Genomic DNA, 27,041 nt, shown 5'->3' with positions numbered 1-27,041 from the left:
AATTTCTGCCGGGAGGTTATCGGGAGAGGCGCTGAATACCGGGAGTCTCCCGCTAAAAACGGGAGGGTTGGCAAGTATGATTTCCAGAACGTGTGGCGGGCCGGTAAACTATTAGCCGCGGCCCGCAAATGGCCCCCGGGCCGCACTTTGGACACCCCTGACTTAGTATAATGAGGTTGCAAAGGTAAAATTCCTTTTCAATTGTTTTTTCATAATGTGTAAATCCAAATAGCACATATTTAAACCAGAGCACACATTTGTCATGAATATTGTCCAGGATGAAGCGACATAGTGCCATAGTGATCGACAACTCTCTTTGGGAATAAAACTTTGTGCCTCTCAGCTAGAAAGTAGTTCCAGTCGTGCGCAGCGCGGAGTGATATCCAACAGTGTGAGTAGGAAAGAGAGAGAGAGTGAGAGAGGGCAAGAGAGTGTAGTGCGCGCGGCGGAAGCGGGAGCGAAAGGGAAAGAGAGACCGTGAGGCGAGAGGAGGTTGCCCGCCTGGAGGATCCAGATGGAGGAGCGGCGAGCTGGGAGCCTCACGTACCACCATGCCGGCATTTGGACTACATAAAGTACACACCAAACCTCCGAAGCTCCGAGATTAACCATAATTAAAACAACAAAAAAAGGTACGTGACACTGTTTGATGCAAACTATTAACATTTTGTCTGTTTTTGACCTTCACTGGAGTGGACAAAAAGTTGTGCTTTTGTCAACTCCGAAAAAAGACAGCAATTGTCCACACTTTTTAAGTCAGCCTCAGCCGAAAGTAATAGTTAATTATTTCAAAAAACTTATAAGAAGTCTGGTGTTTTTGGCAACGGCTTATTTCGTGCGTTTTTGAAGCGAATTCTTCGCTCCGTGGATGTTAAGGCTTGTGGGGGATGGGAATTCAAACAGCCTGCGAGCACCGAACTTCTTTTCTGCAAACTTTGCCATCATCCTTAATGAGCAAATTCAAAACGACCATTCGGATTTGCGTGTGATGTATCAAAAAAATAAGTCCAAACATGCAAGGATTCTTAAAGTTTTTTTTTTTGGGGAGGGCGCTTTTTCACCCTCAACAATGGTCGCCCACGGGCAGCAGATGGTTCTTTTGTACCTGCAGGCTATGTCGTTTGGAGATTTAAGGTGAGACACTCTGGCATTGATTTAAGATGTGATAACCCAGCATAGTCTGGTTTTTTTTTTAGTGCAACAACAAATAATATGTGAATTTAGTGTTGGGCTTTGTATGGACACATATGCACACATGGATTAGGTTGTAAAGTGCCTGTAAACGGATGAATCTGCACATTTTATGACTCCAATGTTGTAACTGTAATTGTTGCTGGCGGAGCTCGCTCGTGTTTGGCTCGCCACCCCAGAGTTATATCTTTATGTGGGAAAGGAGGGGGGACCACTTTTATGACTGCACAGGGAATGATTTTGCGTTTGCATGACATTATTGATGGATTGCGGATTGGAAGGGGTAGATATCATTCCTGCTGAATAATGTAATATGCATCGGCGCTGCATATATTTGCATAACTGCGACTGGAAAGTGTACGCACGGTGGTTTATGGGGCGATTTGTCGTCTGCGCTCATTAAGTGAGTGTTTGCATACATGAGTAAATGAATCCATCTCTGTTGGCATGCGGCATTGGGGAGACAGTGAAGCGGAGCAGGCTTAGATCTGATGACTGAAGTTCCTGCTCCGTTCACACACACCCACAAAACTTATTGGATCGCGTATTGCGGCAAATGCCACATTCAGAAGTCAACATCAGAGAGGAAAGGACATTAGGAGTTCTCTAGTGTTGTAATGTGCCCGTGTAAAAGCTAATTAACTGTTTGTTTTCAGGTGGTTCCAGTGAAGATCAAGGTACGACGATGGGGCACCGCACGCTCTTGCTTGCCGTGCTCCTCCTGCAGCTCCTCTGCGGCTGCGCTGGCGACCAAAGGACAGCGAGGGCTGCTCCCTTGCAGTTCACCCACCCTGTTTACAATGCCACAATATCCGAGAACTCTGCTGCTAAAACTTACCTGGAGAGTCACACAAAGATGGGGATCTACATCACGGACCCCGCCTGGGAGATACGGTACAAGATCATCTCCGGAGACAATGAGAACTTATTTAAAGCAGAGGACTACCAGTTGGGAGATTTTAGCTTTTTGCGGATACGGACCAAAGGAGGAAGCACTGCCATTCTTAACCGGGAGGTTCGAGACCACTACGTGCTGACGGTGAAAGCGTCAGAGAGGGGCACCGACATGGAGTGCCGCACCAGAGTGAAGGTGCAGGTGCTCGACACCAATGACCTGAGGCCCCTCTTCTCGCCGACGTCGTACAGCATCTCTCTGCCAGAGAACACGGCCATACGCACCAGCGTGGCCAAAGTTACAGCGACGGACGCCGACATTGGCACAAACGGAGAGTACTACTACAGTTTCCGGGAGTGGACGGACATGTTCGCCGTGCACCCGACCAGTGGCGTGGTAACACTGACCGGCAAACTGGACTACTCCGAGACCAAGCTGTACGAGCTGGAGATCCTGGCGGTGGACCGAGGCATGAAACTTTACGGCAGCAGCGGCTTCAGCAGCATGGCTAAACTCACAGTGCGAGTGGAGCAGGCCAATGAGAACGCACCTGTCATCACAGCAGTCACCTTGGCTCCCTCTGACGCAGACCTTGACCCCACCTACGCCATTGTGGCGGTAGAGGACAACGACCAGGGACCGAATGGGGAGATAGCGTCCCTGAGTATAGTCGCCGGAGACCCGCTTCAGCAGTTCAGGGCTATAAGAACCAGCCCCGGGAGCAAGGAGTATAAAATAAAAGCGGTTAAAGACGTCGACTGGGAGAGCCAGCCTTTTGGATACAATCTCACTTTGCAGGCAAAGGACAAAGGCAGCCCACCTCAATTTTCATCTGCTAAATTAGTACATGTCACTTCTCCTCAGTTTAAAGTGGGGCCTCCTGTGTTCGAAAGGACTGTTTACAGAGTCAACCTGAGTGAATTTGCCCCCCTTCATACACCCGTCGCTATGGTAACTGCGCTACCCAAGTACTCACAGCTCAAATATGCTTTTAGACACAAATCTGACAGATTCATCATCAATCCTGATACCGGCTTAATCAGGACGGCGGCGCCGATCAATGCGGACGTCGCCATCCGGTCTGAGCTGGAAGTCATCACCAGTGACAAAAAAGCGGCGACAAAAGTGATTGTGGACGTGATTGATGTGAATAACAATGCCCCCGAGTTCCAGCAGACCTCCTACAAGGCCACTGTTGATGAGAATTCGCCCATAGGGACCAGTGTTGTGACTGTCAAAGCCACCGATCTGGATCGAGGCGAGAATGGCTACATTACTTACAGTATTACCAATCTTAACCCGCAGCCGTTTGTCATCGACTACTTCTCTGGTGTCATCAGTACCTCTGAGCTCCTAGATTATGAGCTCATGCCAAGAATTTACAGCCTCAAAGTCAGAGCCTCAGATTGGGGATCCCCCTTCAGGAGAGAAGTGGAAGCGTCCGTCATCATAACGTTAAACAATCTGAATGACAATAAGCCTTTGTTTGAGAATGTGAACTGTGAAGTGACTGTGCCACGAGACCATGGCGTGGGTGAGCAGATCACTACGGTGTCTGCCATCGACGCTGATGAGCTGCAGCTCGTGCGGTACTATATTAAAGCCGGCAATGATCTGGATCTGTTTGATCTGAATCCAAGCTCTGGGGTGCTTTCACTCAAGCACACGCTAAGTGAAGGCGAGGCTGCTAAAATGTCCTTACATAGTATACAAATTGTTGCGACTGATGGGGAACACGAGACTCGGCCCATGTACATGAACCTGACCGTCATCACGGCACGCAAACCTGTGCAGGTGAAATGCGTGGAAACCGGCGTGGCCACCATGCTGGCAGAAAAGCTGCTCCAAGGCAGTAAGATCCACACGCAAACCGAGCCTGATGATAACTTCATGGACATACACTCAATCAACCGGTACGCGCCCCAGTTTGCCGAGTCCTTCCCGAGTGTTGTCGAAGTTAGAGAGGACATTCCCGCGGGGGGTCGAGTGGCTCATTTAGGCGCCACCGATGCAGACAGTGGCTTCAATGGAAAGCTTGTGTATGTAATTTCTGGAGGGGACACAGAAAGCCGCTTCTTAGTGGAAATGGAAACAGGCTGGCTTTTGGTTTATTCTCCTCTTGATAGGGAAACAAAAGACCATTACACACTCAACGTCACGGTTTATGACCTTGGCATTCCGCAGAAGTCCGCCTCACGCCTGCTGGATGTCAGGATCCTGGATGCTAATGATAATAGCCCTCAGTTTTTGCAGGAGACCTACTCTGTTGAAATAACCGAGAACACACCTGTTGGCAGGGAAATTATCCAGGTGGATTCCACGGATAAGGATCTGGGGCCGAACGGTGTCGTGAGGTACTCGATCTTGGGGGGCACAGATCATTTCACAATCAATAAAGAGTCTGGGGTAGTGACCGTGACCAAGCCATTGGATCGCGAGCTCCATCCAGTCTATGTCTTAAAAATTGCGGCACATGACCAAGCGGTAAATGAGCCTCAGCTTGTGTCCACCGTGCTGCTCAAAATCATGCTGGAAGACGTGAATGATAACCCTCCCAAGTTTGTCCCTCCTAATTATCGTGTTAAAGCGAGAGAAGACCTACCTATTGGTACTGTAATAATGTGGCTAGAGGCCCACGACCCCGACATCGGACCATCCAGTCAGGTGCGATACAGCTTGATTGATAACGGGGACGGGAATTTTGAAGTCGACAAACTGAGTGGCGCCGTTCGCATCGTGCAGAACCTGGACTACGAGACCAAGCAGGTATACAATCTGACGGCCAAAGCCAAGGACAAAGGAAAGCCCATGTCCTTGTCGTCTACCTGCTTCATCGAGGTGGACGTGGTGGATGTGAATGAGAACCTCTATAGGCCATCGTTCCGGGGGTTCGTGGAAAAGGGATTTATTAAAGAGGACGCCATTGTGGGGACTTCTGTAATGACTGTTACAGCCGAAGACGAGGACAAAGGCAGAGATGGAGAGATCCGATACTCCGTACGGGACGGATCCGGCCTGGGGATTTTCAGCATTGATGAGGAAACTGGTAAGTTGCTTTTTTTTTCCCCCTCCAGTGTGTCCCCTGTGTGAAGCCTGTCTTCCGCTTAATGTGATTTGCATTAGAAAAGTTTAATGAACTGTAGAAACAAACTTGGTTAATTCAGCCGTGTGGAACAATGAGGTAAGGGAGTATTCCTGCAGACTTGATTCCAAGTTTTTTTTTTTTCTGGGGGAACATTGGGGGCAGGGGGAGCAGCTGTTTCTCAGACCTGAGAGGACATTCTTAGCAGTCAGTGTGGAAGGATGTCTCTCACAGGCTTGACCTCTTTTATTTTCTCCTCCTCTGTGCTCTGATTGCCTTTTAGGAAGGTTGGATTTTTTGTATGATTATTTTATTAGCTGCCCAGAAATAATTTTAGCATCTGACTCAAAATAGTGAAAAAATAAGCAGCCTGGGTTTCAAGGAGTTCCTACCCCAAAATGTCTTCACCTGATGGGATTGTCTTGGCTTGGCTGACGAGCATTTATGGTTTTAATTGGTCACCACTTCCTACTGTACCGATACAGTACAGTAAAAGTCCTCAAGATCCCACGTTGTCGTGTTTTTCACCAGTTTGAAAAAAGTGAGAAGGTCCTCAGTAGTGTATTGGAAGGGGGGAAAATCTAGCCATGATGCTGGAATTTAGACAATGCTTTTAGTGAGACGGCATCATGTCAGGTTAAGAGGTATAGCCAAGCCTGCTTTTTACAAAGCTGACCCTCTTGTCAAGTGATGTGTGTGTATACACAGGGTGGGCCCATCCAGCGAGGGTCAGGTCAGAGGTGGTATCATGTCCATGAGGAAGGAGGTTTTTTCTTCATGGCGTCCTAAAAAGCTACAACCTAAAAGGCGAGAATTCTAGTGTCTCTTCTCTTCAAAGTAGCACAGACAGTAAGGGAGATCAGAGATTTTTCTCATGTTTGGTGCTCAGAAGAAGGCTCCAAGGACACACGCATTACTGTTTGAACATCATTTTAAGAAAGCCAGTTTCAAATAATAGTCATTTTAAAGACTTTTACAAGACATAGCAGGAAAGATGCCGTTAGCATGATACAAAGCCCATTTTCAACATGTCAAAGATTCTGGTCAGGATCTGGAAACATTGTCTTCAATCCAGCAGGATGTTGCCAAATAAGAGATAACAAACTGCAGCTCCCCAGTGGCTGGCAGCACACGTGCAGTCCCAGACCGTGACCCTGCTCCACTGTAGGCAAAAAACAAACAATCTGCAGTTCAATTGTGTTTCATTGCTATTTAGATGTGTCGTGGTCTGTTGACTCATTTTAAGTTTAAGGTGGATTTAAATATAAAACATTTATGTTGAAGTGTTTTCTGCTGTGAATCTTTGGGGATTTGCTGGCACTTAGTGGTTGGTATATTTAGCATCAGGTGGTGACACCCCCCTCATGAGGGTTATGCTTGTCAGATGTGGTGTGTAATGGACTGATTACTGATTTGCAGTATAATATTTACTCATTTTCTTATCTATTAATTACGGAGTTGATAATGCTACCTGTTAGACTCCATTGTATGTGGCGTGACTTTTATCTGGATGGCCGGCATTCCTGATCAACTCTTAATCCAGATCCATGCAGCCTGGTTTGATCCACATGGTAATCCCCAATGCTTATATTAAGTGATTATCGGGAGGAACATTGATAGGATTGGGCTGCGTTATCGTGGATTATATGCAAGGTCTAAAGGCAGCCAAGGTGGTAATGCCCCTCCTCGGGTTTCACTAAATGATGGGTGTGGTTTGTTTGGCCAGCAAAGGCATTCGCAATATTACGGCTTTAGCGAGGAAAATAAAACAAGTGATGCTATATACAGAGCTGCAGCTGCATCTTGTGAATGTTGACCAGAATGTTTTATGAAGGTTCAAAATTAGAACAGCCGCACACAAAAAGAGAGAAGAGACAAAAAATGTCAGGAGTCACACACCTTCTGTTGTTTTTCTTTTTTTTTTAATTCCAGGAGTGAGGGAAGACTGTTTCCGGTTTTACTTGGCCGTGGTAATTTAAAACCACTGCTGGTTTTCTCGTCAAGACCGCATGGGATGATGACTTTACAGTTTTGTTTTGTTTCACACTGATCTAAAACCTCCAAGTGTCAAATGATTTACTGATTTACAGACAGTGGAGTCTCGCTGTGTGGAGTGGTTCCTGCAAGACTATAGTATAATATAGTATGATTTCAGCGTTTTCTTATCCAGAACTATTGCAATAGTAGTAGTCCAGATCGAGCACTTTGTTTTTTGATAGTTAAGATAACTTTAATTGTGTCACTTTTTCTGGCCTGCTTTTTACTTTCTTCTGTTGGTATTCCTGAATCTCAGTAAGTGTCCTGGTAACTTTACAGATCCACTTCAACCAAGCATTTCAATTTGGTTCAATTAGGGACAGTATTTATTTGTTGGTGTTTAGTAGTTAAGGTCATAGTTGCAAGGTATGGATGGCTTGTGTCGGTTTTTGAGGCGGAACAATTCACAAAATCAACGGTTCGTATCGTATTACAGTTTTGTGACATGGTTTTTTGGTTTGGTTCTGTTCGGTTTTTTTTAACACCCAGCAATACCATCCATCCCAATAATCCACCATTACCATTTATCAGTTGTGGTTTGTACAAAATAAAACCTAATAATGGCCCCTACAGCTAAGGCCCTTGAATTAAATGCAAAAATCCCTACATTAATTGATAGAATACATCGTTTGACTATTTTGCCCAGTATTTAAAGTCAACGCATAGTACTGTAACATAATAATTTACCAATAAGTGCTATGTGTGTGACAATCATTGGTACTTTAATTTTTTTAATTTTATAAGGTCACATGTTTTTTTTAGTAAAATAAAGCATGCACAAGGATGCATCAGTCATTTCAACACTGGTGGCCAGACAATAGCATTAGGCCATGTCTACACTAAGTCGTTTAACCCCTTAAACCAGGGGTCACCAACGCGGTGCCCGCGGGCACCAGGTAGCCCGTAAGGACCAGATGAGTAGCCCGCTGGCCTGTTCTAAAAATAGCTCAAATAGCAGCACTTACCAGTGAGCTGCCTCTATTTTTTAAATTGTATTTATTTACTAGCAAGCTGGTCTCGCTTTGCTCGACATTTTTAATTCTAAGAGAGACAAAACTCAAATAGAATTTGAAAATCCAAGAGAATATTTTAAAGACTTGGTCTTCACTTGTTTAAATAAATTCATTTATTTCTTTACTTTGCTTCTTATAACTTTCAGAAAGACAATTTTAGAGAAAAAATACAACCTTAAAAATGATTTTAGGATTTTTAAACACATATGCAATGCCAGGCTTCCCACTAACTGACATAGGAACAGATAACAGGTGGTTAGAGTGTCCGCCCTGAGATCGGTAGGTTGGAGTTCAAATCCCAGCCGAGTCATACCAAAGACTATAAAAATGGGACCCATAACCTCCCTGCTTGGCACTCAGCAACACGGGTTGGAGTTGGGGGTTAAATCACCAAAATGATTCCCGGGCGCGGCGCCGCTGCTGCCCACTGCTGCCCACTGCTCCCCAAGGGGATGGGTCAAATGCAGAGGACAAATTTCACCACATCTAGTGTGTGTGTGACAATCATTGGTACTTTAATCTTTAATCTTAATTTGGTGTCCAGTTCCACGTGTGACATGATTTATTTAAAAATTTGAGAGTTGACTTTTGTATTTTACATGAGTTATTATTTGTACAAACATGGTGCAAAGTAATTCATGATTTGTTAAAAAATGTTAGTGGCTAGCTAGTTAAAATGGGATATTGTGATTTCACAAGATTGTCTTAGAAGTGATCATTTGAAAATGTTCAATTTGAAAAATGTGCACTTGGAGAAAATGTAAAAATAAAGTGTTGCATATTGATATTTATCTGTTTCTATATATATTTATTGTGAGAAATCATTAAGATGATCAATATCATTAATTATTAATAATAACATAGAGTTAAAGGTAAATTGAGCAAATTGGCTATTTCTGGCAATTTATTTAAGTGTGTATCAAACTGGTAGCCCTTCGAATTAATCAGTACCCAAGAAGTAGCTCTTGGTTTCAAAAAGGTTGGTGACCCCTGCCTTAAACAAATAATTATTTAACCCAAGCCCCGTTTCAGCCACACTAAACCAGCGTTTAAGGTTCCCCTCCTCAGACAAATTTTTACACGGGTAAGTGCGCCGTGTATTTGTTGAATCTCCGACTCTTAGCTTTGTATGGTCTCATTGATCGTTTACAAAGTGTGTTTGGAGAGGCAGTGACGGCAGAAAGTCCACGCCCACACAGGAAGTGGCATCAGAAAGAACGCGCCACAGCCAGCTCCATAATAAAGCGGTTTTGTAACTTGGAGTTAAACACTGGAAATATGAAGGCGAGTCATCCAGACATGCCGTGTTTCTCATTCTTCTACATGTTCAGACGCTTGTGGAAGTCACACATGAATACCTTAAGAGAAAGCGATTGCAGCTATTTCGGATACAACACTTCTCAGATGGCAAGAGAACTTTCCAATGTCCGGCCGGGCCAGCTGTGTTTCTACTTAGCGAAAAACTTTGTCCATTTGTTGAACGAGAATGCGAGCTCCCGTGGATGTGATACAAAAGGTAGCGTGTGCTTTGTATTACCTGGTATTCGAGGAAAACGGCGAATGCATTTGGACTGGCAAAGCAGACTGTATCAGTTATTGTCCGCCATGTATGTCGCAGACTCGACGTCTCGGTCCAGAGTATATAAAGTTCCCAAAAACAAATGGACAATGAAGGGGAAGGCAAAAGAGTGAGGAGTGTCCTGACCAGATATCTAGATCCCTAGTTTGATTGATGTAAAATGTTCTTTATCACATTGTTTACGTTTCTAATAAAGATTTGATTAATTTATGATGGCTCAGGTGTTATTCACTACAATAGGGCCCCACAGCACACTGGATTCCAGTTAATTGAAATACCACAACACTGGATATTGTTCAGATAAGTTAAATTTAGGAACTTGCACCCAAAGCAACACTGGAGGTGACTATGACGTGCGCAATTTCCGCGCATTCGTACTAGGTCGCGTTGCGCCGGCGGACGGAGGGGCGCGGGGGTCTTAAACGGTGGCATTGTGTGTGGACACGGATAAGGTTAGGTGTGATTTACCCTGGATAACCTTATAAGCAGGGCCTTAGAATCTGTGAATGAAGATGTTCAGGATGCTACAATTACTGGCATCAATAGTCGCGTCTATAAAGACAGCTAGCGAGCACAGTGTTTTTCTATGCTTTTCACATGTCTTTTGGACCACTAGTAGTCATACAGTGTGTAAAAAAGGCATATCACCTGACGTGAAGAAGTAATTTGGGAAGTATTTGACACTTTGGAGTAAGATGAGTTTCGTAGTATTTTTGTAACGTCACCAACTCGAGGTCTAAATGGCAGGGAGCTTCCTCGAGAAGGGGCCAGTGTGGCGGGCTAATTTGATAAACATTTTTTCTCCTCACGGGGACTGTAATTTCAGTGGCTTATTTCTGCAACTTGGCACAATTATAAGTAGATTGTTTTTTATTAGCCAATTCCGTAATTCCGTCAGTCATTTTCGTAGGTGGAAATCGAATAGCCCTACGCTCCAAACTGATTAGTAACAGACAGAAAGAAAACATGATCCGTGTCAGGTTAACCTCACAGTTCTGATCTTTTCATAAACTGTTCCATTCCGAGTTGGTCAGACTCTAACCTTGCTGCTATTAAGTGATGTAACGATAAACAAGATGAAGTGAAGTGAAGTGAATTATATTTATATAGCGCTTTTCTCTAGTGACTCAAAGCGCTTTACATAGTGAAAACCCAATATCTAAGTTACATTTAAACCAGTGTGGGTGGCACTGGGAGCAGGTGGGTAAAGTGTCTTGCCCAAGGACACAACGGCAGTGACTAGGATGGCGGAAGCGGGGATCGAACCTGCAACCCTCAGGTTGATGGCACGGCCACTCTACCAACCGAGCTATACCGCCCAAGATAATTATAAACAGCTGCAGAACTCCCGAAAATTAGTATTACCTTTTTAAATTAAAATTATTGTAAAAACCGTGATTGATAACACTTTGATTTGATTGATTACAGACCGGTGATATTGCTCATTTACTGGAAAAGCATGCTAGCGCGAGCTTAAATGCTAATACTAATACGAGACAAACATTAAGAAACAACATACCCCAATATAAACTTTTACAAACACATTGTTGTCTAAAAAACGAAACTATTCAATTCTGTACATTGAACCTAGAGACTGTGCTATCTTACAGTGATCGCCCAATTTACAATGGAAAAGATAAACCTATTTAAACACTCAAAAAATAAGGCCATAAGGAAGCCAGAACAATGTTTAAAACATTTTCTGCCAATTAAAGTATATTGTGTCAATCTATTTTATTACAATTTTAAAAATGAATCCTTGTTTCAAAGATTTCAGTGTGTGTGTGTGTGTATAAGTACTTTTTGGGCACATTCAACAATACCGTGATCATTTTGGTCACAATAATAATAGGAAATGTTCATACTGTTACATCCCCACTGCTAATACAAGACTAGAGGAAAGATGTGCCGTTAAAATAAGAAAGCATTTAACACTGTTTGTGTTGCTTGTTTATTGCCACTACACAATCATAAGTGGCAGTTACTGGTCCAAACTGTGCCGCTCAAGCCAACTGTATTGCGACTTATATTGGATAACCCCCACCTTTCCTCGCTACAAAAAAGTGCAATGACTACTAAAAATCCAATTAAACTTTTTCATTGATTTCATTTCACAATGAATCACCAATGTGACGTTAGAATTGATATCGGCTATGATTGTTGTAAGATGTCGACCCTGTTTTCCACACAAACTTATAATTAAGTCACCTAATTTTCCATGAAATATTATATTTTTACTGCCAATGACTCACGGTGTAGCGGGGTTGGGAGAGTGGCCGTGCCAGCAACCTGAGGGTTCCTGGTTCAATCCCCACCTACTACCAACCTCGTCACGTCCGTTGTGTCCTTGAGCAAGACACTTCACCCTTGCTCCTGATGGGTCGTGGTTAGGGCCTTGCATGGCAGCTCCCGCCATCAGTGTGTGAATGTGTGTGTGAATGGGTGAATGTGGAAATAGTGTCAAAGCGCTTTGAGTACCTTGAAGGTAGAAAAGCGCTATACAAGTACAGTGTTTCCCATAAACTGCCAAGATACCTGTGGCGGTGGGGGCGTGGCTATGGGTGTGGTCACCATGACATCATCGAATAATTTGCATAATTTACTACAATGATATGATTTTCTCTAAAAAGGCTAAAAAAATGTATACTTACTAATTAATAATAACAGTTTTGTTTTAAACGTCCATCCATCCATCCATTTTACAATATAATTACAACACTTTATGTACATATTTATATACAGATTTGAACAATAAGTTATTCACTGAAATATATTTATTAATTGTGGTTCTTACAAAAAATATATCTTATAAAATATAAAAGATAAAATGTCTCTTAAAGCTATGCCCCTTTAATTAGTGCATACTAAATAATTTAACTTTAGCCTACTACTACAACCATATTATTTACCAGCAACATAAAGTGAAACAGAGGCAGAGGTGTCCTGCCACAGTCAGTAACAAATAAACAGAAAACAGTAGTGGTCAAATACAAGAGAAGTATCCTACACTTCTCTTTTGTAAAGTAAATCTGAACAGCCTTTATGGGCATCTACATCAACTATATGATTTGCCTGAGAAGCTGGACAGGACAAAAACATTTTTTTGAATTTTTTTTATTTGTGGCGGACGTAATTCTTTCGTGGCGGGCCGCCACAAATAAATGAATGTGTGGGAAACACTGAAGTGTAACCCATTTACCATTTACATGTCACTTCCTGTTGTGTCTGTTGTTTCTACTCACTGCCCTTACCATTAAAATAAATCATGTTCAAAACACAGACAGATTCAGAGTTAAACCTTTTCCCCTGGATTCATGAGTACACGAAAGGTCAAAGGAAAATTGAGTCGTGCATCTTTAATAACCAGGAATGTGTGGTTTAGATGGCTGGATTAGAATGGAGCGCGCTTGCCGGTGAGATCTCGCTCGTGAAAACATGTTCAGAACATGTAGGTTTATCTTTTGTAAAAAGGTGACTAGTGGACTGTTCTTTCTGGGTGAAAATAACAGATGCCGACTGTATAATGTATGCATTGGCCTTTCTTGTCAGATAATATATGCATTGCCCTTTCACTCCGCGCTGTTTGCAGCCCGTGCGGTGAAGGCATTCTCTGTGAATGCGACACTTTGACAGAAAATCACGCTATTGTATTTCCCCATTTGTGCTGTTTTGTACCCCCTCCCTCCTCGTATGTGGCTGTGGAACTTACCCGTCGCCGTAATGGAAAGACCCGAGTCGAAAAGACAAAAAAAGCTTCGCTCTCGCTCTTAGTTAGCGTTGAGATAAAAGCAAAAACGGCTAAGTGGCACCTGAATCCAATCCAAACAGTGCTCATGCTTGATTGCCGTTGCTTTGGAGACGGACGCAGGAATGTGCGGGACAAAGTTGATTGTCGGTCGCTAAACGAAAACCACACTTCGGCCATTAAAGTAAGGATGCTGTGCTGCGGGCTCTCATTAAAGCTCCTTAAGGAACTAAGAGCTTCTTTGTGCACAGAAAAGGGTTTGTTCATTTACCTGTTTCCCTGCTTGAGGTCAGTTCATGTCAATAACAAAAAGAGCTGGATTAGAAGGCAGCTGTGTACCTGGCGTGGCGCTAAATAAAGTAACCCAAGTAGTAGAAAAACACATCCACAATAAATATGGCTAAATATTGATTGTGCTTAATTTCCTTTGCTTGAGTTCACTCAATTTTCCCCATGAGAGTAGGTCAGTTCTTAAATAGTAGAGCGTGTGCGATGCCGGGGGACGGGGGCATGTGACCCTGGGACACATACTTTAAAGCTGCACACCACAAAACACATTCATTGGAGCCATTAATACGGACTTCTTCATTTTAAATACAAAAAAAAAATCAACACAAATTGTTTTATTGATTCTTGTTTTGTAGGTCACCATGTTTTATTTATTGGGCTCCTGAGTTAATGTTTCTGATCAATTTGAATTTAATATTACTTATTGTGTTTTTTTTTATTGCATTTTCCAATGTCAAATGGTTCAAGTTGGTTAAATTTTATATTTAATTTCAGGCAAATTGATGTACTTTAAATATTTTCTGTTACGGACTAAAACACAATGTTGATGAAGTTATGCTTTGTTGTAAGTTGATCTATATTTTTGATTTTGTTTTCTTTAATGTTAATTAGGGTACAATGTTATGCACAGGTGTGCTTATAAAAAATTGATAGACAGAATTAGAGATGTCTGATAATATCAGACTGCCGATATTATCGGTCGATAAATGCTTTAAAATGTAAAGTCGGAAATTATCGGTATAGGTTTGAAAATTATCGGTATCTGTTTAAAAAAAGTAAGATTTATGACTTTTTAAAACGCCGCTGTGTACACGGACGTAGGGAGAAGTACAGAGCGGCAATAAACCTTAAAGGCACTACCTTTGCCTGCCGGCCCAATCACATAATATCTACGGCTTTTCACACACAAGTGAATGCCCAGCATACTTGGTCAACAGCCATACAGGTCACACTGAGGGTGTCCATATAAACAACTTTAACACTGTTACAAATATGCGCCACACTGTGAACCCACACCAAACAAACAACCCCGCCCACCTCAAGCTCCTCATGCTCTCTCAAGGAGAGCATTTCCCAAATTCCAAGCTGCTGTTTTGAGGCATGTTAAAAAAAATAATGCACTTTGTGACTTCAATAATAAATATGGCAGTGCCATGTTGGCATTTTTTTCCATAACTTGAGTTGATTTATTTTGAAAAACCTGGTTACATTATTTAATGCATCCAGCGGGGCATCACAACAAAATTAGGCATAATAATGTGTTAATTCCACGACTGTATATATCGGTATCGGTTGATATCGGAATCTGTAATTAAGAGTTGGACAATATCGGAATATCAGATTTCAGCAAAAAAGCCATTATCGGACATCTCTAGACAGAATTATCCTTTTTTAGACGCAGCGTAGATTGGAGTGGTGTGAAATATTTTCTTCTTCCTGGGGGCGCGTAACAAAGTAATTGAGAAGCACTGGGTTAGTTTATATGTATCAATGTTTGATGACATGGCCTGACTGAATTTGCGTTTTAGTTACTGTGGAAATTTAGACAAAATTTTATCTTTTTTTATTGTAATATTCCAACTTTATACTCATAACAGTCCTTTTTTCCCGATCAAGTTCTTTCACAATAGTCTCTCTGGCAGGAAGCCATAAGGTTTTCTCTTAAATACATTTATTTTCTCAAAAAATTCCAAAAAGTATTACAATTACGTTTTTTTCAAGACTTTATCCTTGCATTTCGACTCTTTTAATTTTTTCTGATAAATAATTTGAAAGTTGTTTTTACAGTTTACAGTTAAAAAGCTATGATTTTACGATGGAAAAACGTTTAACTTTACAGATAATAAAGTAAACTTTTGCGAGCATAAACGTACACCTGAATTGAGATACGGACCGTAGAAAACCTTGTCAAGTTAGTTATGCTTTAAAAAACTTTTTTTAGCACTTTATCTGACTGAATTAAACATTTTGGATCGTGTGAGAATTGAGAATTTTTTTTGGTGAATTATTCTCTTAACACTGGGGCTTTTTTCCCCTACAAAACAACTTACTAACCTACTCTGGCGTGGCGAAGTTGGTAGAGTGGCTGTGCCAGCAATCGGAGTGTTGCTGGTTACTGGAGTTCAATTCCCACCTTCTACCTTCCTAGTCACGTCCGTTGTGTCCTTGGGCAAGACACTTCACCCTTTGCCTCTGATGGCTGCTGGTTAGCGCCTTGCATGGCAGCTTCCGCCATCAGTGTGTGAATGTGTGTGTGAATGGGTAAATGTGGAAATACTGTCAAAGCGCTTTGAGTACATTGAAGGTAGAAAAGCGCTATACAAGTATAACCCATTTATCATTTATCATTTATCGGAACAACTTTTTTATTGTAACATTCCAACCTAATTCTTAGAACATGTGGTTGCTTTCTGTCTTATATTTGTAAGATCATTTGTAATTGTACAGGAATGACATTAAGATTTTGAAGGAAAAAAAATTGACGAGAATAAAGACGTACTTTTGCAAGCATAAACTCATACTTTTTGTAACATTTAAATTTTCTTCTCGCAATATTTAACCGTATCTAACCTCTGCGGCTCTTTAAGAGAAATATATTGTATTTATAACTATTGTAATATTCCAACATTTTTAATTAAAAAAAATGAATATTTACACTGTTTTTGTAAACTTATTGCATTCTTTTTTTTGTACTTAGAAGAATGAGATCTGTCTTTTCCCCGAGAAAGCAGGTTAAAGACATTAATCTGAATGCGTACATGCACAAGATTAGCATTTATTTTAAGTACTACGGCACAAACAGCTGGGAGGCACCTTTTTATACTGATAATGCGTCTGCTATATTCCTTCTGGGCATGTAAAGCAAAGAAAGTAGTGCTTGCCTCAGCACTAACAGAGCCAGGTGCTTTTTTCCCAGTGCACTGCTACTAAATAATACTCTAATGTAGTGAGAGGTCTCCACAAAGGCCTTTGAACTGATAACAATGGACACTTTGTATGGCGGACTCCGTCTCAATAGCTATCTCAAGTGGAATTAACAGGCCATCTTATAAATTAGAGGAAAGATAAACTCATTCAGACCTCTATCACAGGCTTTGTATTAAAAAAAGGAACAATCATACTGGTTCACTTGCGGCCAAGTCACAGGATTGTTGTATTATTAATGCAAAAAAAAAAGAACGAAAGAAATTTAGTATTCACTTTCATTTTTGGGCTTTGGAATAGTCTAACACAAGAAAGGGCCAACGATGCTGAAAGATGTCGCAATATTATTTTATAAATAATATAGAACATTTGTGAAACTGCCACCCCGTTGTAATTTAGCGCTTATACACAATCTACAAAGTGCTTACACAGTATCATTTTGTCTGTATTCGCAAATGACCTACATATAGTAGCAACATGTTTGTTTTTACTTCTATTTATTCAACACCTGAATGCAGGTAAACAACTCAACGCGTTCCAGCAATAACGCAGAAGTTAGCTGTAAGCAATCAATAACGTGAATACTTATTGCTGTATATATAGGTGGCCTGTTTTTGTGTTTTATACAGCACTTGTTTTGGAATTTTGCCTATCGTTCACAATCCTAATGAAGAACAAGAAGACAAAAGGTTTTAAAATCCCTTTAAAAATGCATTCAAAACCGTCAACAATACTTAATTTATGTTCCGTAACTTGTAAAAGAAACCAGGCTGTAGGGACATTGTTATTGTAAGAGCGAACACTGAGGAACTCTTTTTCTAGCGTAGTAACACATCGGCATGCTTCGGTATTAGCCCTAAAAGCTAGGAAAAAAGATAGGGTTGTACGGTATACCGGTACTTAGGGCTGCAACAAACAACTAATTTGATAATCGATTAATCTGTCGATTATTACTTCGATTAATCGATTAATAATCGGATAAAAGAGACAAACTACATTTCTATCCTTTCCAGTATTTGATTGAAAAAAACAGCATACTAGCACCATACTTATTTTGATTATTGTTTCTCAGCTGTTTGTAAATGTTGCAGTTTATAAATAAAGGTTTATAAAAAAAATACAATTAAATGCATGCGCATAGCATAAATCCAACGATTCGATGACTAAATTAATTGCCAACTATTTTTATAATCGATTTTAATCGATTTAATCGATTAGTTGTTGCAGTCCTACCGGTACCAGTAAAGTTTCGCGATACTAATGAATCATAATCGGTACTATACCGCCTCCAAAAATGACCGGTTCTATTTTTTTTAAATTGGGCATGACGCCGTGCCGTCGTCACGTCGTGACATTGCTGGTTTTATGAGCAGAGGAGCATGTTTGGCAACGCACAATCACGGAGTACTTACAGTCAGACAGTATGTCGACAGAAAAGGGAGAGTGGATGCATTTTGGCTTATAAATTAACGCTAAGGGTGAAGCTATAACACTGAAGCACCACTCAGCAAGAGGTGCTTTAAGACATGGCTAGCTAGCTAGGTGTTTTAGCTACTTCTAAATCACTAATCCTTGCCTCCATGGCGACAAATACAGAAAGTTTCTTACAAGTATCATCCCTGCTAAACATGCTTTACTCCGCACCGTAGGAGGATACAATAGCTCACCGGCGTCACCGCTAACAAGGTGGCGCTTCACAATGTAAACAAATGCCATGGGTGGATCTACACCTGACATCCACTGTAACGATACCAAGTACAATAGCGTATCTCGTCGATACTACAATGATTACATCAATATTTGTAATTATTACAAAATCTTTTTTCTTTGTTCATATTATGTTTATAAACTCAGGAAGTATGTCCCTGGACACGTGAGGACGTAAATTATGACCAATGTATGATCCTGTTACTACTTGGTATCGGATTGATACCCAAATGTGTGGTATCACCCAAAACTAATGTAAAGTATCAAACAACAGAAAAATAAGTGATTATTACATTTTAACAGAAGTGTCGATTGAACATGTTAAAAGAGAAAATAAGCAGATATTAACAGTAAATGAACAAGTAGATTAATAATTAATTTTCTACCACTTGTCCTTAATAATGTTGACAAAATAATATAATGATAAATGACACAATATGTTACTGCATACGTCAGCAGACTAATTAAGGTTCTTTGTTTGTTTACTTACTAACTACTTGGTATTGGATCGATACCCAAATTTGTGCTATCATCTAAAACTAATGTAAAGTATCCAAACCACAGAAGAATGCATGATTATTACATATTTTGCGTCATGAGTTGTAATTCTCGTAAAATCTCATCCTGTGAGACTCCACTTTGATGAAGATATTGCAGCCATCGCTGTTGCTGTGATGTCAACAGAAGACAAAGGCAGCGGGTGATGGCTCAAAGGCAACGTTTTAACGGCCCACTTGACCACTTGTCCGGGCATGTGGGTCTCTCTGAGCCTGCGGGTCGGCCTCTATTGCGGGGAAGGGACCCGCGAGACGGCCCGGTGCGGCGTTGCCGCCTCGCTCGACCCCGGCCGACCGATGGGAAGCGAGACCAAGACAAATCGTCTGCCCTAGTTGTCCTGCATTGGCCGGTTCGGTGTTTAGGTGACCTCTAAATGCGAACAAAGTATTTCCATAATGCTTTTGCAAAAAACTTCAATATCGAAACGTCTCAAAAACCACCTGACAAGAGCGCAAAATGTTTGAGCGATATTTGGGGGTAGTTATTGAAATATGGGTGTTCCCATTACCAGTTTCTTATTGCGATACATAGGTTTTGCGCATTTCTAGGGGTAATGCAAACACAGCTGTAGTTTGTGGTTTTATGATGTCTGATCCTAGCACTTTGTCAGTACAATAAAACTCCATCGTAGACAAACGTGTCGTCAAAAGGTTAGGCGGACTCCGAGGTGTTTTTTTGGCGTTACTACGAGTGGTTAACTTTTTTTACCCTTGTATGACTGTTAAGAATATCAAAACAGTCAGATGTGTGAAAGCTTATCTCTGACATACCACCTCCACCCCAAATTATGTTTTTTATTTATTGATTATAGGTCAACAGTGTTTGGCTTTTTTACACCTAAAACATTGCCTGCCTATTTTTTTTCCATTGACATAAGTGTGCTAACTTATTGTTTTCACTTTTACATTTCTTCTGAAAGGAAACAGATCTTTTAAAATCCAAACTGTTCTGAGGTCGACCGTGGTACACTGCTAGACGAGATTTTAGGGAAAGTATCTGTCCATGCAGCTATTTAATTTGATTTGATCCTAAATGAAAATATGTATATCTAGCAATTAGCAGAACTGTTTAAGAAATTGTCAGGTTCAAACACTGATGGCATCTATTAAACAGACGAGAAGCAAGGAATCATGCAGAGACAGAGTTCAATTTGGCTCAATGAGGAGACACGTGTTTTGGGCTGTATTCTAGTTACAGATCCAAACGACGTTCTAAAAGACTCCCTCTATTTATTAGGAGGTCTTTGTTTACATCACTGAAGCTGTCGCTGAGGGAAGGGGGTAATCTCCACAACTCCAGTTAGACACAATATATGATTATACAAAAATGCAAATATGTTGACGCTGGTGATATCGCCTTGTCTCTGCTCTGTCTGCGTCACGGCGGTGTTCGGCCTTGGCAGTCAGCAGGCCGTTCCTGGACACAAACGCTGATACCAGACTGGCTTGCAATCTATTGGATTACCAGCTTTGCACAGACAAAGAAAAATACCGCTGCAGCACAATTGACAATAATTATAGCAACGGCCCTTAAGCATAAAAGTTATGTGATAATATATACATAATTATTCTAACAGAAATACGTATTTTATTCTGAAAACAGGCATTATTCAACTTGCAATTCTTAGATTAATGATGCAGAATCTTTAAGCAAGATTTTCTATGTAGGGAAAACCAACATTTCTTATTTGAATAGTTATTTTCTTGATTCTAAGATTTTTTAACTAGATTTATATAAAATGTAAACTATTCATGCTAATATTAAGATTATGATGTAAAGTCAGTGCCTAAAAATAAGTAAATAGCTCTTAAAATGAGAGACATTTCAAGAAATACAAGTTTCAATCTTGGCAAGTGGCAAATATATTGCAGTGAAGTTCATCCCCCCCCAAAAAACATTCCTTTAAATCTGTCAAACTTTTCAAAAAACTAAATCAGTCTTCTATGTCCTCTGGCTGAATAGTTTATTAACAAAGCACATGTAAAATGAATCTGAGGAATTTTGTTGCCGCACCCAGTCCGTGTACCCATGCTATCCTGTAAGAGGTGTAAAAAAAAAAAAAAAATGCCTTCAGGTCACAAGAACGGAACAATCAGAAGGTACAACAACCAGATTTGCTTTCTGCTTTTTTTTCACTTCGACCTGCACTCTTTTCTTTTCTTTGCCCTCCTGGCTTTGTTATTGGAAGTTACCTGAGAGCAGCCAACAGATGTGGACTGTCATGACCTCTTTTTTTTAACATGTGTACACTATAAGCAACGCCTTGCTCACACACACAATGGGCTTATTTAAACAACCCACACACTTGCTATGTTTGGTTGGGTTCAAAGGAACTCTGGTGCGTTTGCTCGGCTAGTACGGTTCGTTTGGCCAAGTGTCTCTTCCGAGACCACTTGAGTGATGAGTTTCAGTCCCCTTGTGAGTGGAACTGTGGTGCGTTTCGATTGAGTGTTTCCAACACATTTATTTGTGGTGGCCCGCTACTGAGGAATTTGGACCACCACAAGTTTGTGGTTTTACTTTAGAACGTTTGGGTTGAATCATTTAATGTCCCTAAAATAAGTAAGAGGTTTAATGTCTTTATTCATGTTCACAGACATACGATAAAATGCATAAATTACTATGCATGAAATAGGGCTGAGGGATTTGTCTGAAAACTGTATCACAAGAGTGTTATATGTCCGTAGATATCGATATTTCTCATGACCTATAGAAAATAAGGATCAGGGGAAAAAAAAATTAAATGTAAACATCTTTCATTTCAAATGTAACCGTCCTCTGATTATAATCCCTCAGCTGTCAAGGCAGAGAGGAAAGAAAATGTCAACACAAGCATGGAAGTCACTCAGTCAATGTAAACACAATTCTAAAATCACATTGAACACTTAACCTCTTCAAATGAAGGGACTAAAATAAGGAATATGTAAGAAATGCTTAATAACGTTTTCAAAAATGGTGAAAAGTGTGAAAATGGAAACATAGAGAAAACTGAGAAGAACTATTTTCCGCGGGTTTAATACCAGGAAGTTGCAGCTGTGCTCTAAAGGGTGACCGTGGCTAAGGTGGCGTTGTATTAGCGGTCTTGGTGGGGACGAGCGCCTTGCATCATTTACAGACTACATTTGTCTAAATAAGGTCCATTTGAAAAAATCCCCCAAAACTGCCATACTGTCGAGGTGACTTTTTCTGTTTACTGTTCGTTAGGCCCTTTTCCACCAAACGTTCAGGAACTTTTGGTTCCTGGAACTTCTAGTTCCTGATGATGTATGTAGGAGTGACTTAGTACCTTAAATTTTTACATTGATACATATAAATAAACAGGCAATATTAGGTCATAGTTCCTTTTCTAAAAAGTAGATGAAATACAAAGCAATAAAATACAAAACGATATGATGTAAAAACTAAGGTGCACCGAATTGTTCATAGAACCACTCCGTAAATAATGAATTCATGAGGGTCAGGAGATTCCTTTTGATCTATTTCAGCTGTAAATATCAATATATAATTAATAAATGTCAATGTTTATCTCACGATGACAACACAAACACATCGGCTTTAGTGTTAGATTGTTAGCATTAACATTCTGTTCATTTGGGTTGAGGTTAATAACTACACAAATGGAGTGTCATTGACTACCTTTACAACATGTAAGAAAGTAAATAGGTAATATTTAATGTCATTTACCTTTGTTCCAATCGTGTACTGCCTCCTTTATTTAAAATGTATTCAACATAATTTTGAGTAGTAAGCAGCTGAGGTCGTTACTTCAAGTCAGGCTTCATACTCCACTGTATATACATTAAAAAGAGCTTGTCCACTTTTCGTAGCTTCGCATATCGAAATGAAGTTTATAAAAAATAGAAAAAAAATCAACTGCTTATAGTTTAAAGACTACTGCTGAGTAAAAACACTGCAAGATAGTTCCGCTGATCAGCGTTGTTCAGCACAAAGATGCCCCACAAAAGTTCCTACAAGTGGAAAGTTCCTTTCGGTCTTCCTTCTCTCCGTTATCAAGTTTGTTGTACAGGGTTTCCCTTTAATGTAATCAAATGTGGCGCACCACCTCTACATTTTTAAAAATGAAGGCTTTTTTAAACTCGAAAACAAATTAAAGTAATAATATATGTCGTATCCCCCAGAACAAATCACACAAAGTCCAACGATATTTTTAATTTTTATTACCAATTTTATAATAACAAACAGCGGCACAATTCTAACAGGTTTTACCTCCCATGAAAACACTTTCGTCTCCTTGAGTTTTTTCGCTTCCCCGCCGGACACACAACAACACTTCCTCATTCTCCGGCAATCACCTTTCTGGCACGGCCGGTGTGTTTGTAAACATGGGAAAAACTGACATCAAATCCAAACCACACGAACATAAAGCATTACCATTAGCTGGTCAATACAGCATGAATTAATAAATATATAGCCTATTATTTGGGCACTATTGACAAGTTATCTCCCGAAAACATGAACAAAACACGCGCCATTTTCTGGAGCATTGTCAGCATGTCTGTGATATGGACATGAAAAAGTCATTAAAAGTCTGTAAACACTAAGGCTGAAACGACGCGTCGACGTAGTCGACGTCATCGGTTACGTAAATACGTCGACGCCGTTTTTGTGCGTCGACGCGTCGCATAATGACGTCACACTACCGTCATGGCGAAGCGCAAAGCAGACGATCAAAGAAGACGATGCGAGCGGTGCGAGCGAGGGGGGAAAAGCATGCCAAAAGTGGTCAAAAGTGTGGGAGTATTTCAATAAACGGCCTAATAATGTTGTTGTATGCACACTGTGTCGAGCGGAAATGGCCTATCATAGCAGCACAATGGCTATGAACGAACATTTGAAAAGAAAACCATCAACTAGTCAATCGTCCGCGCGAGCATACGTTGTCATCAATACACAAAAACATGAATGTGTCATTTGTATCTGCTAGGGGTGTAACGGTATGTGTTTTGTATTGAACCGTTTCGGTACGGGGCTTTCGGTTCGGTACGGGGGTGTACCGAACGAGTTTCTAAGCTAAAGCTAACTTTAGCTGCTAAAGTCTTAACAAGCTGCTTCGCTCCTCTGTCACAGCACGCAGCATTGTCCCACCCATACAACCATCTGATTGGTACACACGCAGCATTGTCCCACCCACACAACCATCTGATTGGTACACACGCAGCATTGTCCCACCCACACAACCATCTGATTGGTACACACGAAGCATTACCAGCCAATCAGCAGTGTGTATTCAGAGCACATGTAGTCAGCGCTTCAGCGTGGAGCAGATAGGTGTTTAGCAGGTGAGCATCAGGCAGCGGACTCTCCCCAAATGATAATAAACACCTCCCAGTCAACTACTAGTAACATCACTATGAGCCCGTTGACCTTCTAGAAATATAAACTGCAGCTCAGCTCACTCGCAGTCCTGGCTTGAGGTGAAGGCTAATTACCTCTCAGTTCCAGCCACATCGACCCCTTCTGAGCGTAGACATGCTAACCTTTCTTCATTACAGCTGTTAGTCACTCACTGGAATGAGTAGAATTGGTTATTGTGTACTGTGTTGGACTGGATGTTTATTTTGCACATTTTAAAAGCAATACTTAATGTTTACACTGTTTCAGAATATTTAGATTGGCACTTTTTTGTATTGGATGTTTATCTTTATTTTTGCACATTTTAGCAAATAAGCAATACTTTCACTTTTGTTGAAATGTTTACACTGTTGTTACATAATATTTCGTTTTGCACTTTTTTGTATTGGATGTTTATCTTTATTTTTGCACATTTTAAAGCAAAATAAGCAATACTTTTACTTTTGAAATGCTTATACTATTGCAGAATATTAAGATTTGCACTGGATGTTGACTTTTATATGTGCACATTAAAAAGCAAATAAGCTACTTTTAATTTTGTTAAATGTTAAAAGTTTTAAATGTTTACATTGTTACAGAATATTTAGTCATGTTGTTGTCAATGTTGACTGAGTGGCCATACTTCTTTTTTTTTATAAATAAAAGCCATGCCTTTTGAAAAAACGGGCCTACATTTATTTTTTCATCTTCATTTTGAATAAAAAAATAATCGGTAAAAGGAAAAATAATCTATAGATTAATCGAAAAAAATAATCTATAGATTAACCGATTAATCGAAAAAATAATCTATAGATTAATCGATAGAAAAATAATCGTTAGCTGCAGCCTTAGTAAACACCTGAAAAAATCTCGACAAAGTACCTTGTAGAAAAAGCAGCAACAATTGAAAACATGGCAAAATGATAAAGAAATATCTGTTAATACTAATTAATAAAAAAAAGATTTGTTTTAAATATAGGTATACATTTTTGAGCCTTTTTAAAGAAAATTATAGCAAATTATGCAAGTTACGTCAGTGTGACCACACCCATAACCACGCCCCTACCGCCACAGCTGCTGTATCTTGTCAGTTTAGGGGAAACCCTGTTGTAATAGAAATACACAATAAATAAAGAAGTCATCCTCGCATACTTAGCAATGGCTGTAAATAAGTTTTAGAAACGCCTCAAACTGTGTTCAACCAATCAGCAAAATAGGAGGAACTTTATGGAAAAGTTCCTGTAAAAGTTCCTGCGGTGGAAACGGGTCTATCTTGACTTTCTCTTCTCACTCGATGCAAAGAATCAACCGCGAGACAACAAGATGGCACAAGCAAAATTGTTAGTTGATACTAGGGTTGTACGGTGTACCGGTATTAGTATAGTACCACCATATTAATGAATCATATTCGGTATGATACCGCCTCTGAAAAGTACCGGTCCCGCTAAACATGCTTTACTACAACCCATAGCTCACCGGCGTCACCACTAATTACGCTGTTCATAAATGTAAACAAATGCCCTGGGTGGATCTACACCTGACATCCACTGTAATGATATCAAGTACAATAGCGTATCTGGTCGATACTACTATGATTACATCAATATTATTTAGCATCACAAAATCTTCTTTCGTTTTTTAAAAATTTATATTATGTTTATAAACTCAGGAAATACATGTTAAAAGAGAAAATAAGCAGATATTAACAGTAAATGAACAAGTAGATTAATAATTCATTTTCTACCACTTGTCCTTAATAATGTGGACAAAATAATAGAATGATAAATGACACAATATGTTACTGCATATGTCAGCAGACTAATTAGGGGTCTTTGTTTGTTTACTTACTACTAAAAGACAAGTTGTCTTGTTTTTATTTTATTTAAGGACAAACTTGCAATAAGAAACATATGTTTAATGTACCCTAACATTTATTTGTTAAAATAAAGCCAATAATGATTTTTTTTTGTGGTCCCCTCTATTTAGAAAAGTACCGAAAAGTATATAATACATTTTGGTACCGGTACCAAAATATTGGTATCGGGTTACCTGATTGGCTGTTGGCATGTCACTCCCACTGATCAGTGATCATTTCCTGCGTTGCTCGGTTTCCAGAGCAACTAGTTTCAATGGGTGACGCTGTTTCGCAATGCGTGTTGTTTTTGCGTCACAAAACTAAAAAAAAATTGGTATCCTGAGGTACCAATGTACGGTTTAATGAGGAAAGTATGAACAGTGAAGGGCTTGTCTGAAGAGACATGTTTTTTAGCTGATGTTTCAAAAACATGGATAGATGTTGCAGTTGTCAGGAACGAGGTCAAAGACATCCATTGACTTGAGACAATTACTCAAAGCCTCAGTTTAGTTTTTCAGCCAAAGTGGGTCGAATGACCTCGGAGCTTGACATGGTACATAGTTTAGCCAAACCCTGAGTAATGCAGGTGTGCCCATTTATGACTCTGTAAGGAGCTACCAGGATTTTAAACTGGATTATGTAAGTCATAAAAAACTGTGTAAAGTTGCTTCTAGGAGAGGAGTTATGTTGCAGAGTAAAAGCTGCATAATCGACTCCTTACCTTATGCATCCAGCCTTCGGTCCCATGATAACAACACCAGTGTGAACGCTAAGCACACCGCACCAAGTATCTTTTTGGACATATTTGGTCCAG

The 27,041-nt window shown here is 40.3% G+C and overlaps 1 protein-coding gene across 12 annotated transcripts in view; it reads left to right on the top strand.

The window, feature by feature from the left end:
• Positions 1-459: 459 nt before the first annotated feature.
• fat1a (FAT atypical cadherin 1a) overlaps positions 460-27,041 on the top strand; it is a 172,947-nt gene continuing 146,365 nt past the window's right edge. For all 12 annotated transcript variants that reach the window (XR_009821845.1, XR_009821846.1, XR_009821848.1 and 9 more), the window contains exons 1-2: positions 460-632; positions 1,848-5,132. Coding sequence is in view for 8 of the 12 variants with exons in the window: in XM_062026646.1 (XP_061882630.1) it covers positions 1,877-5,132 (3,256 nt within the window). In the remaining 4 variants the exon portion in view is untranslated. The remainder of the gene's footprint in view (positions 633-1,847; positions 5,133-27,041) is intronic.

This window comes from Entelurus aequoreus, linkage group LG18 (assembly GCF_033978785.1).
Source record: "Entelurus aequoreus isolate RoL-2023_Sb linkage group LG18, RoL_Eaeq_v1.1, whole genome shotgun sequence".
Classification (NCBI taxonomy): domain Eukaryota; kingdom Metazoa; phylum Chordata; class Actinopteri; order Syngnathiformes; family Syngnathidae; genus Entelurus; species Entelurus aequoreus.
Note: the sequence above shows the minus strand (reverse complement) of the source record. Positions and strands in the feature narration are given on the sequence as shown.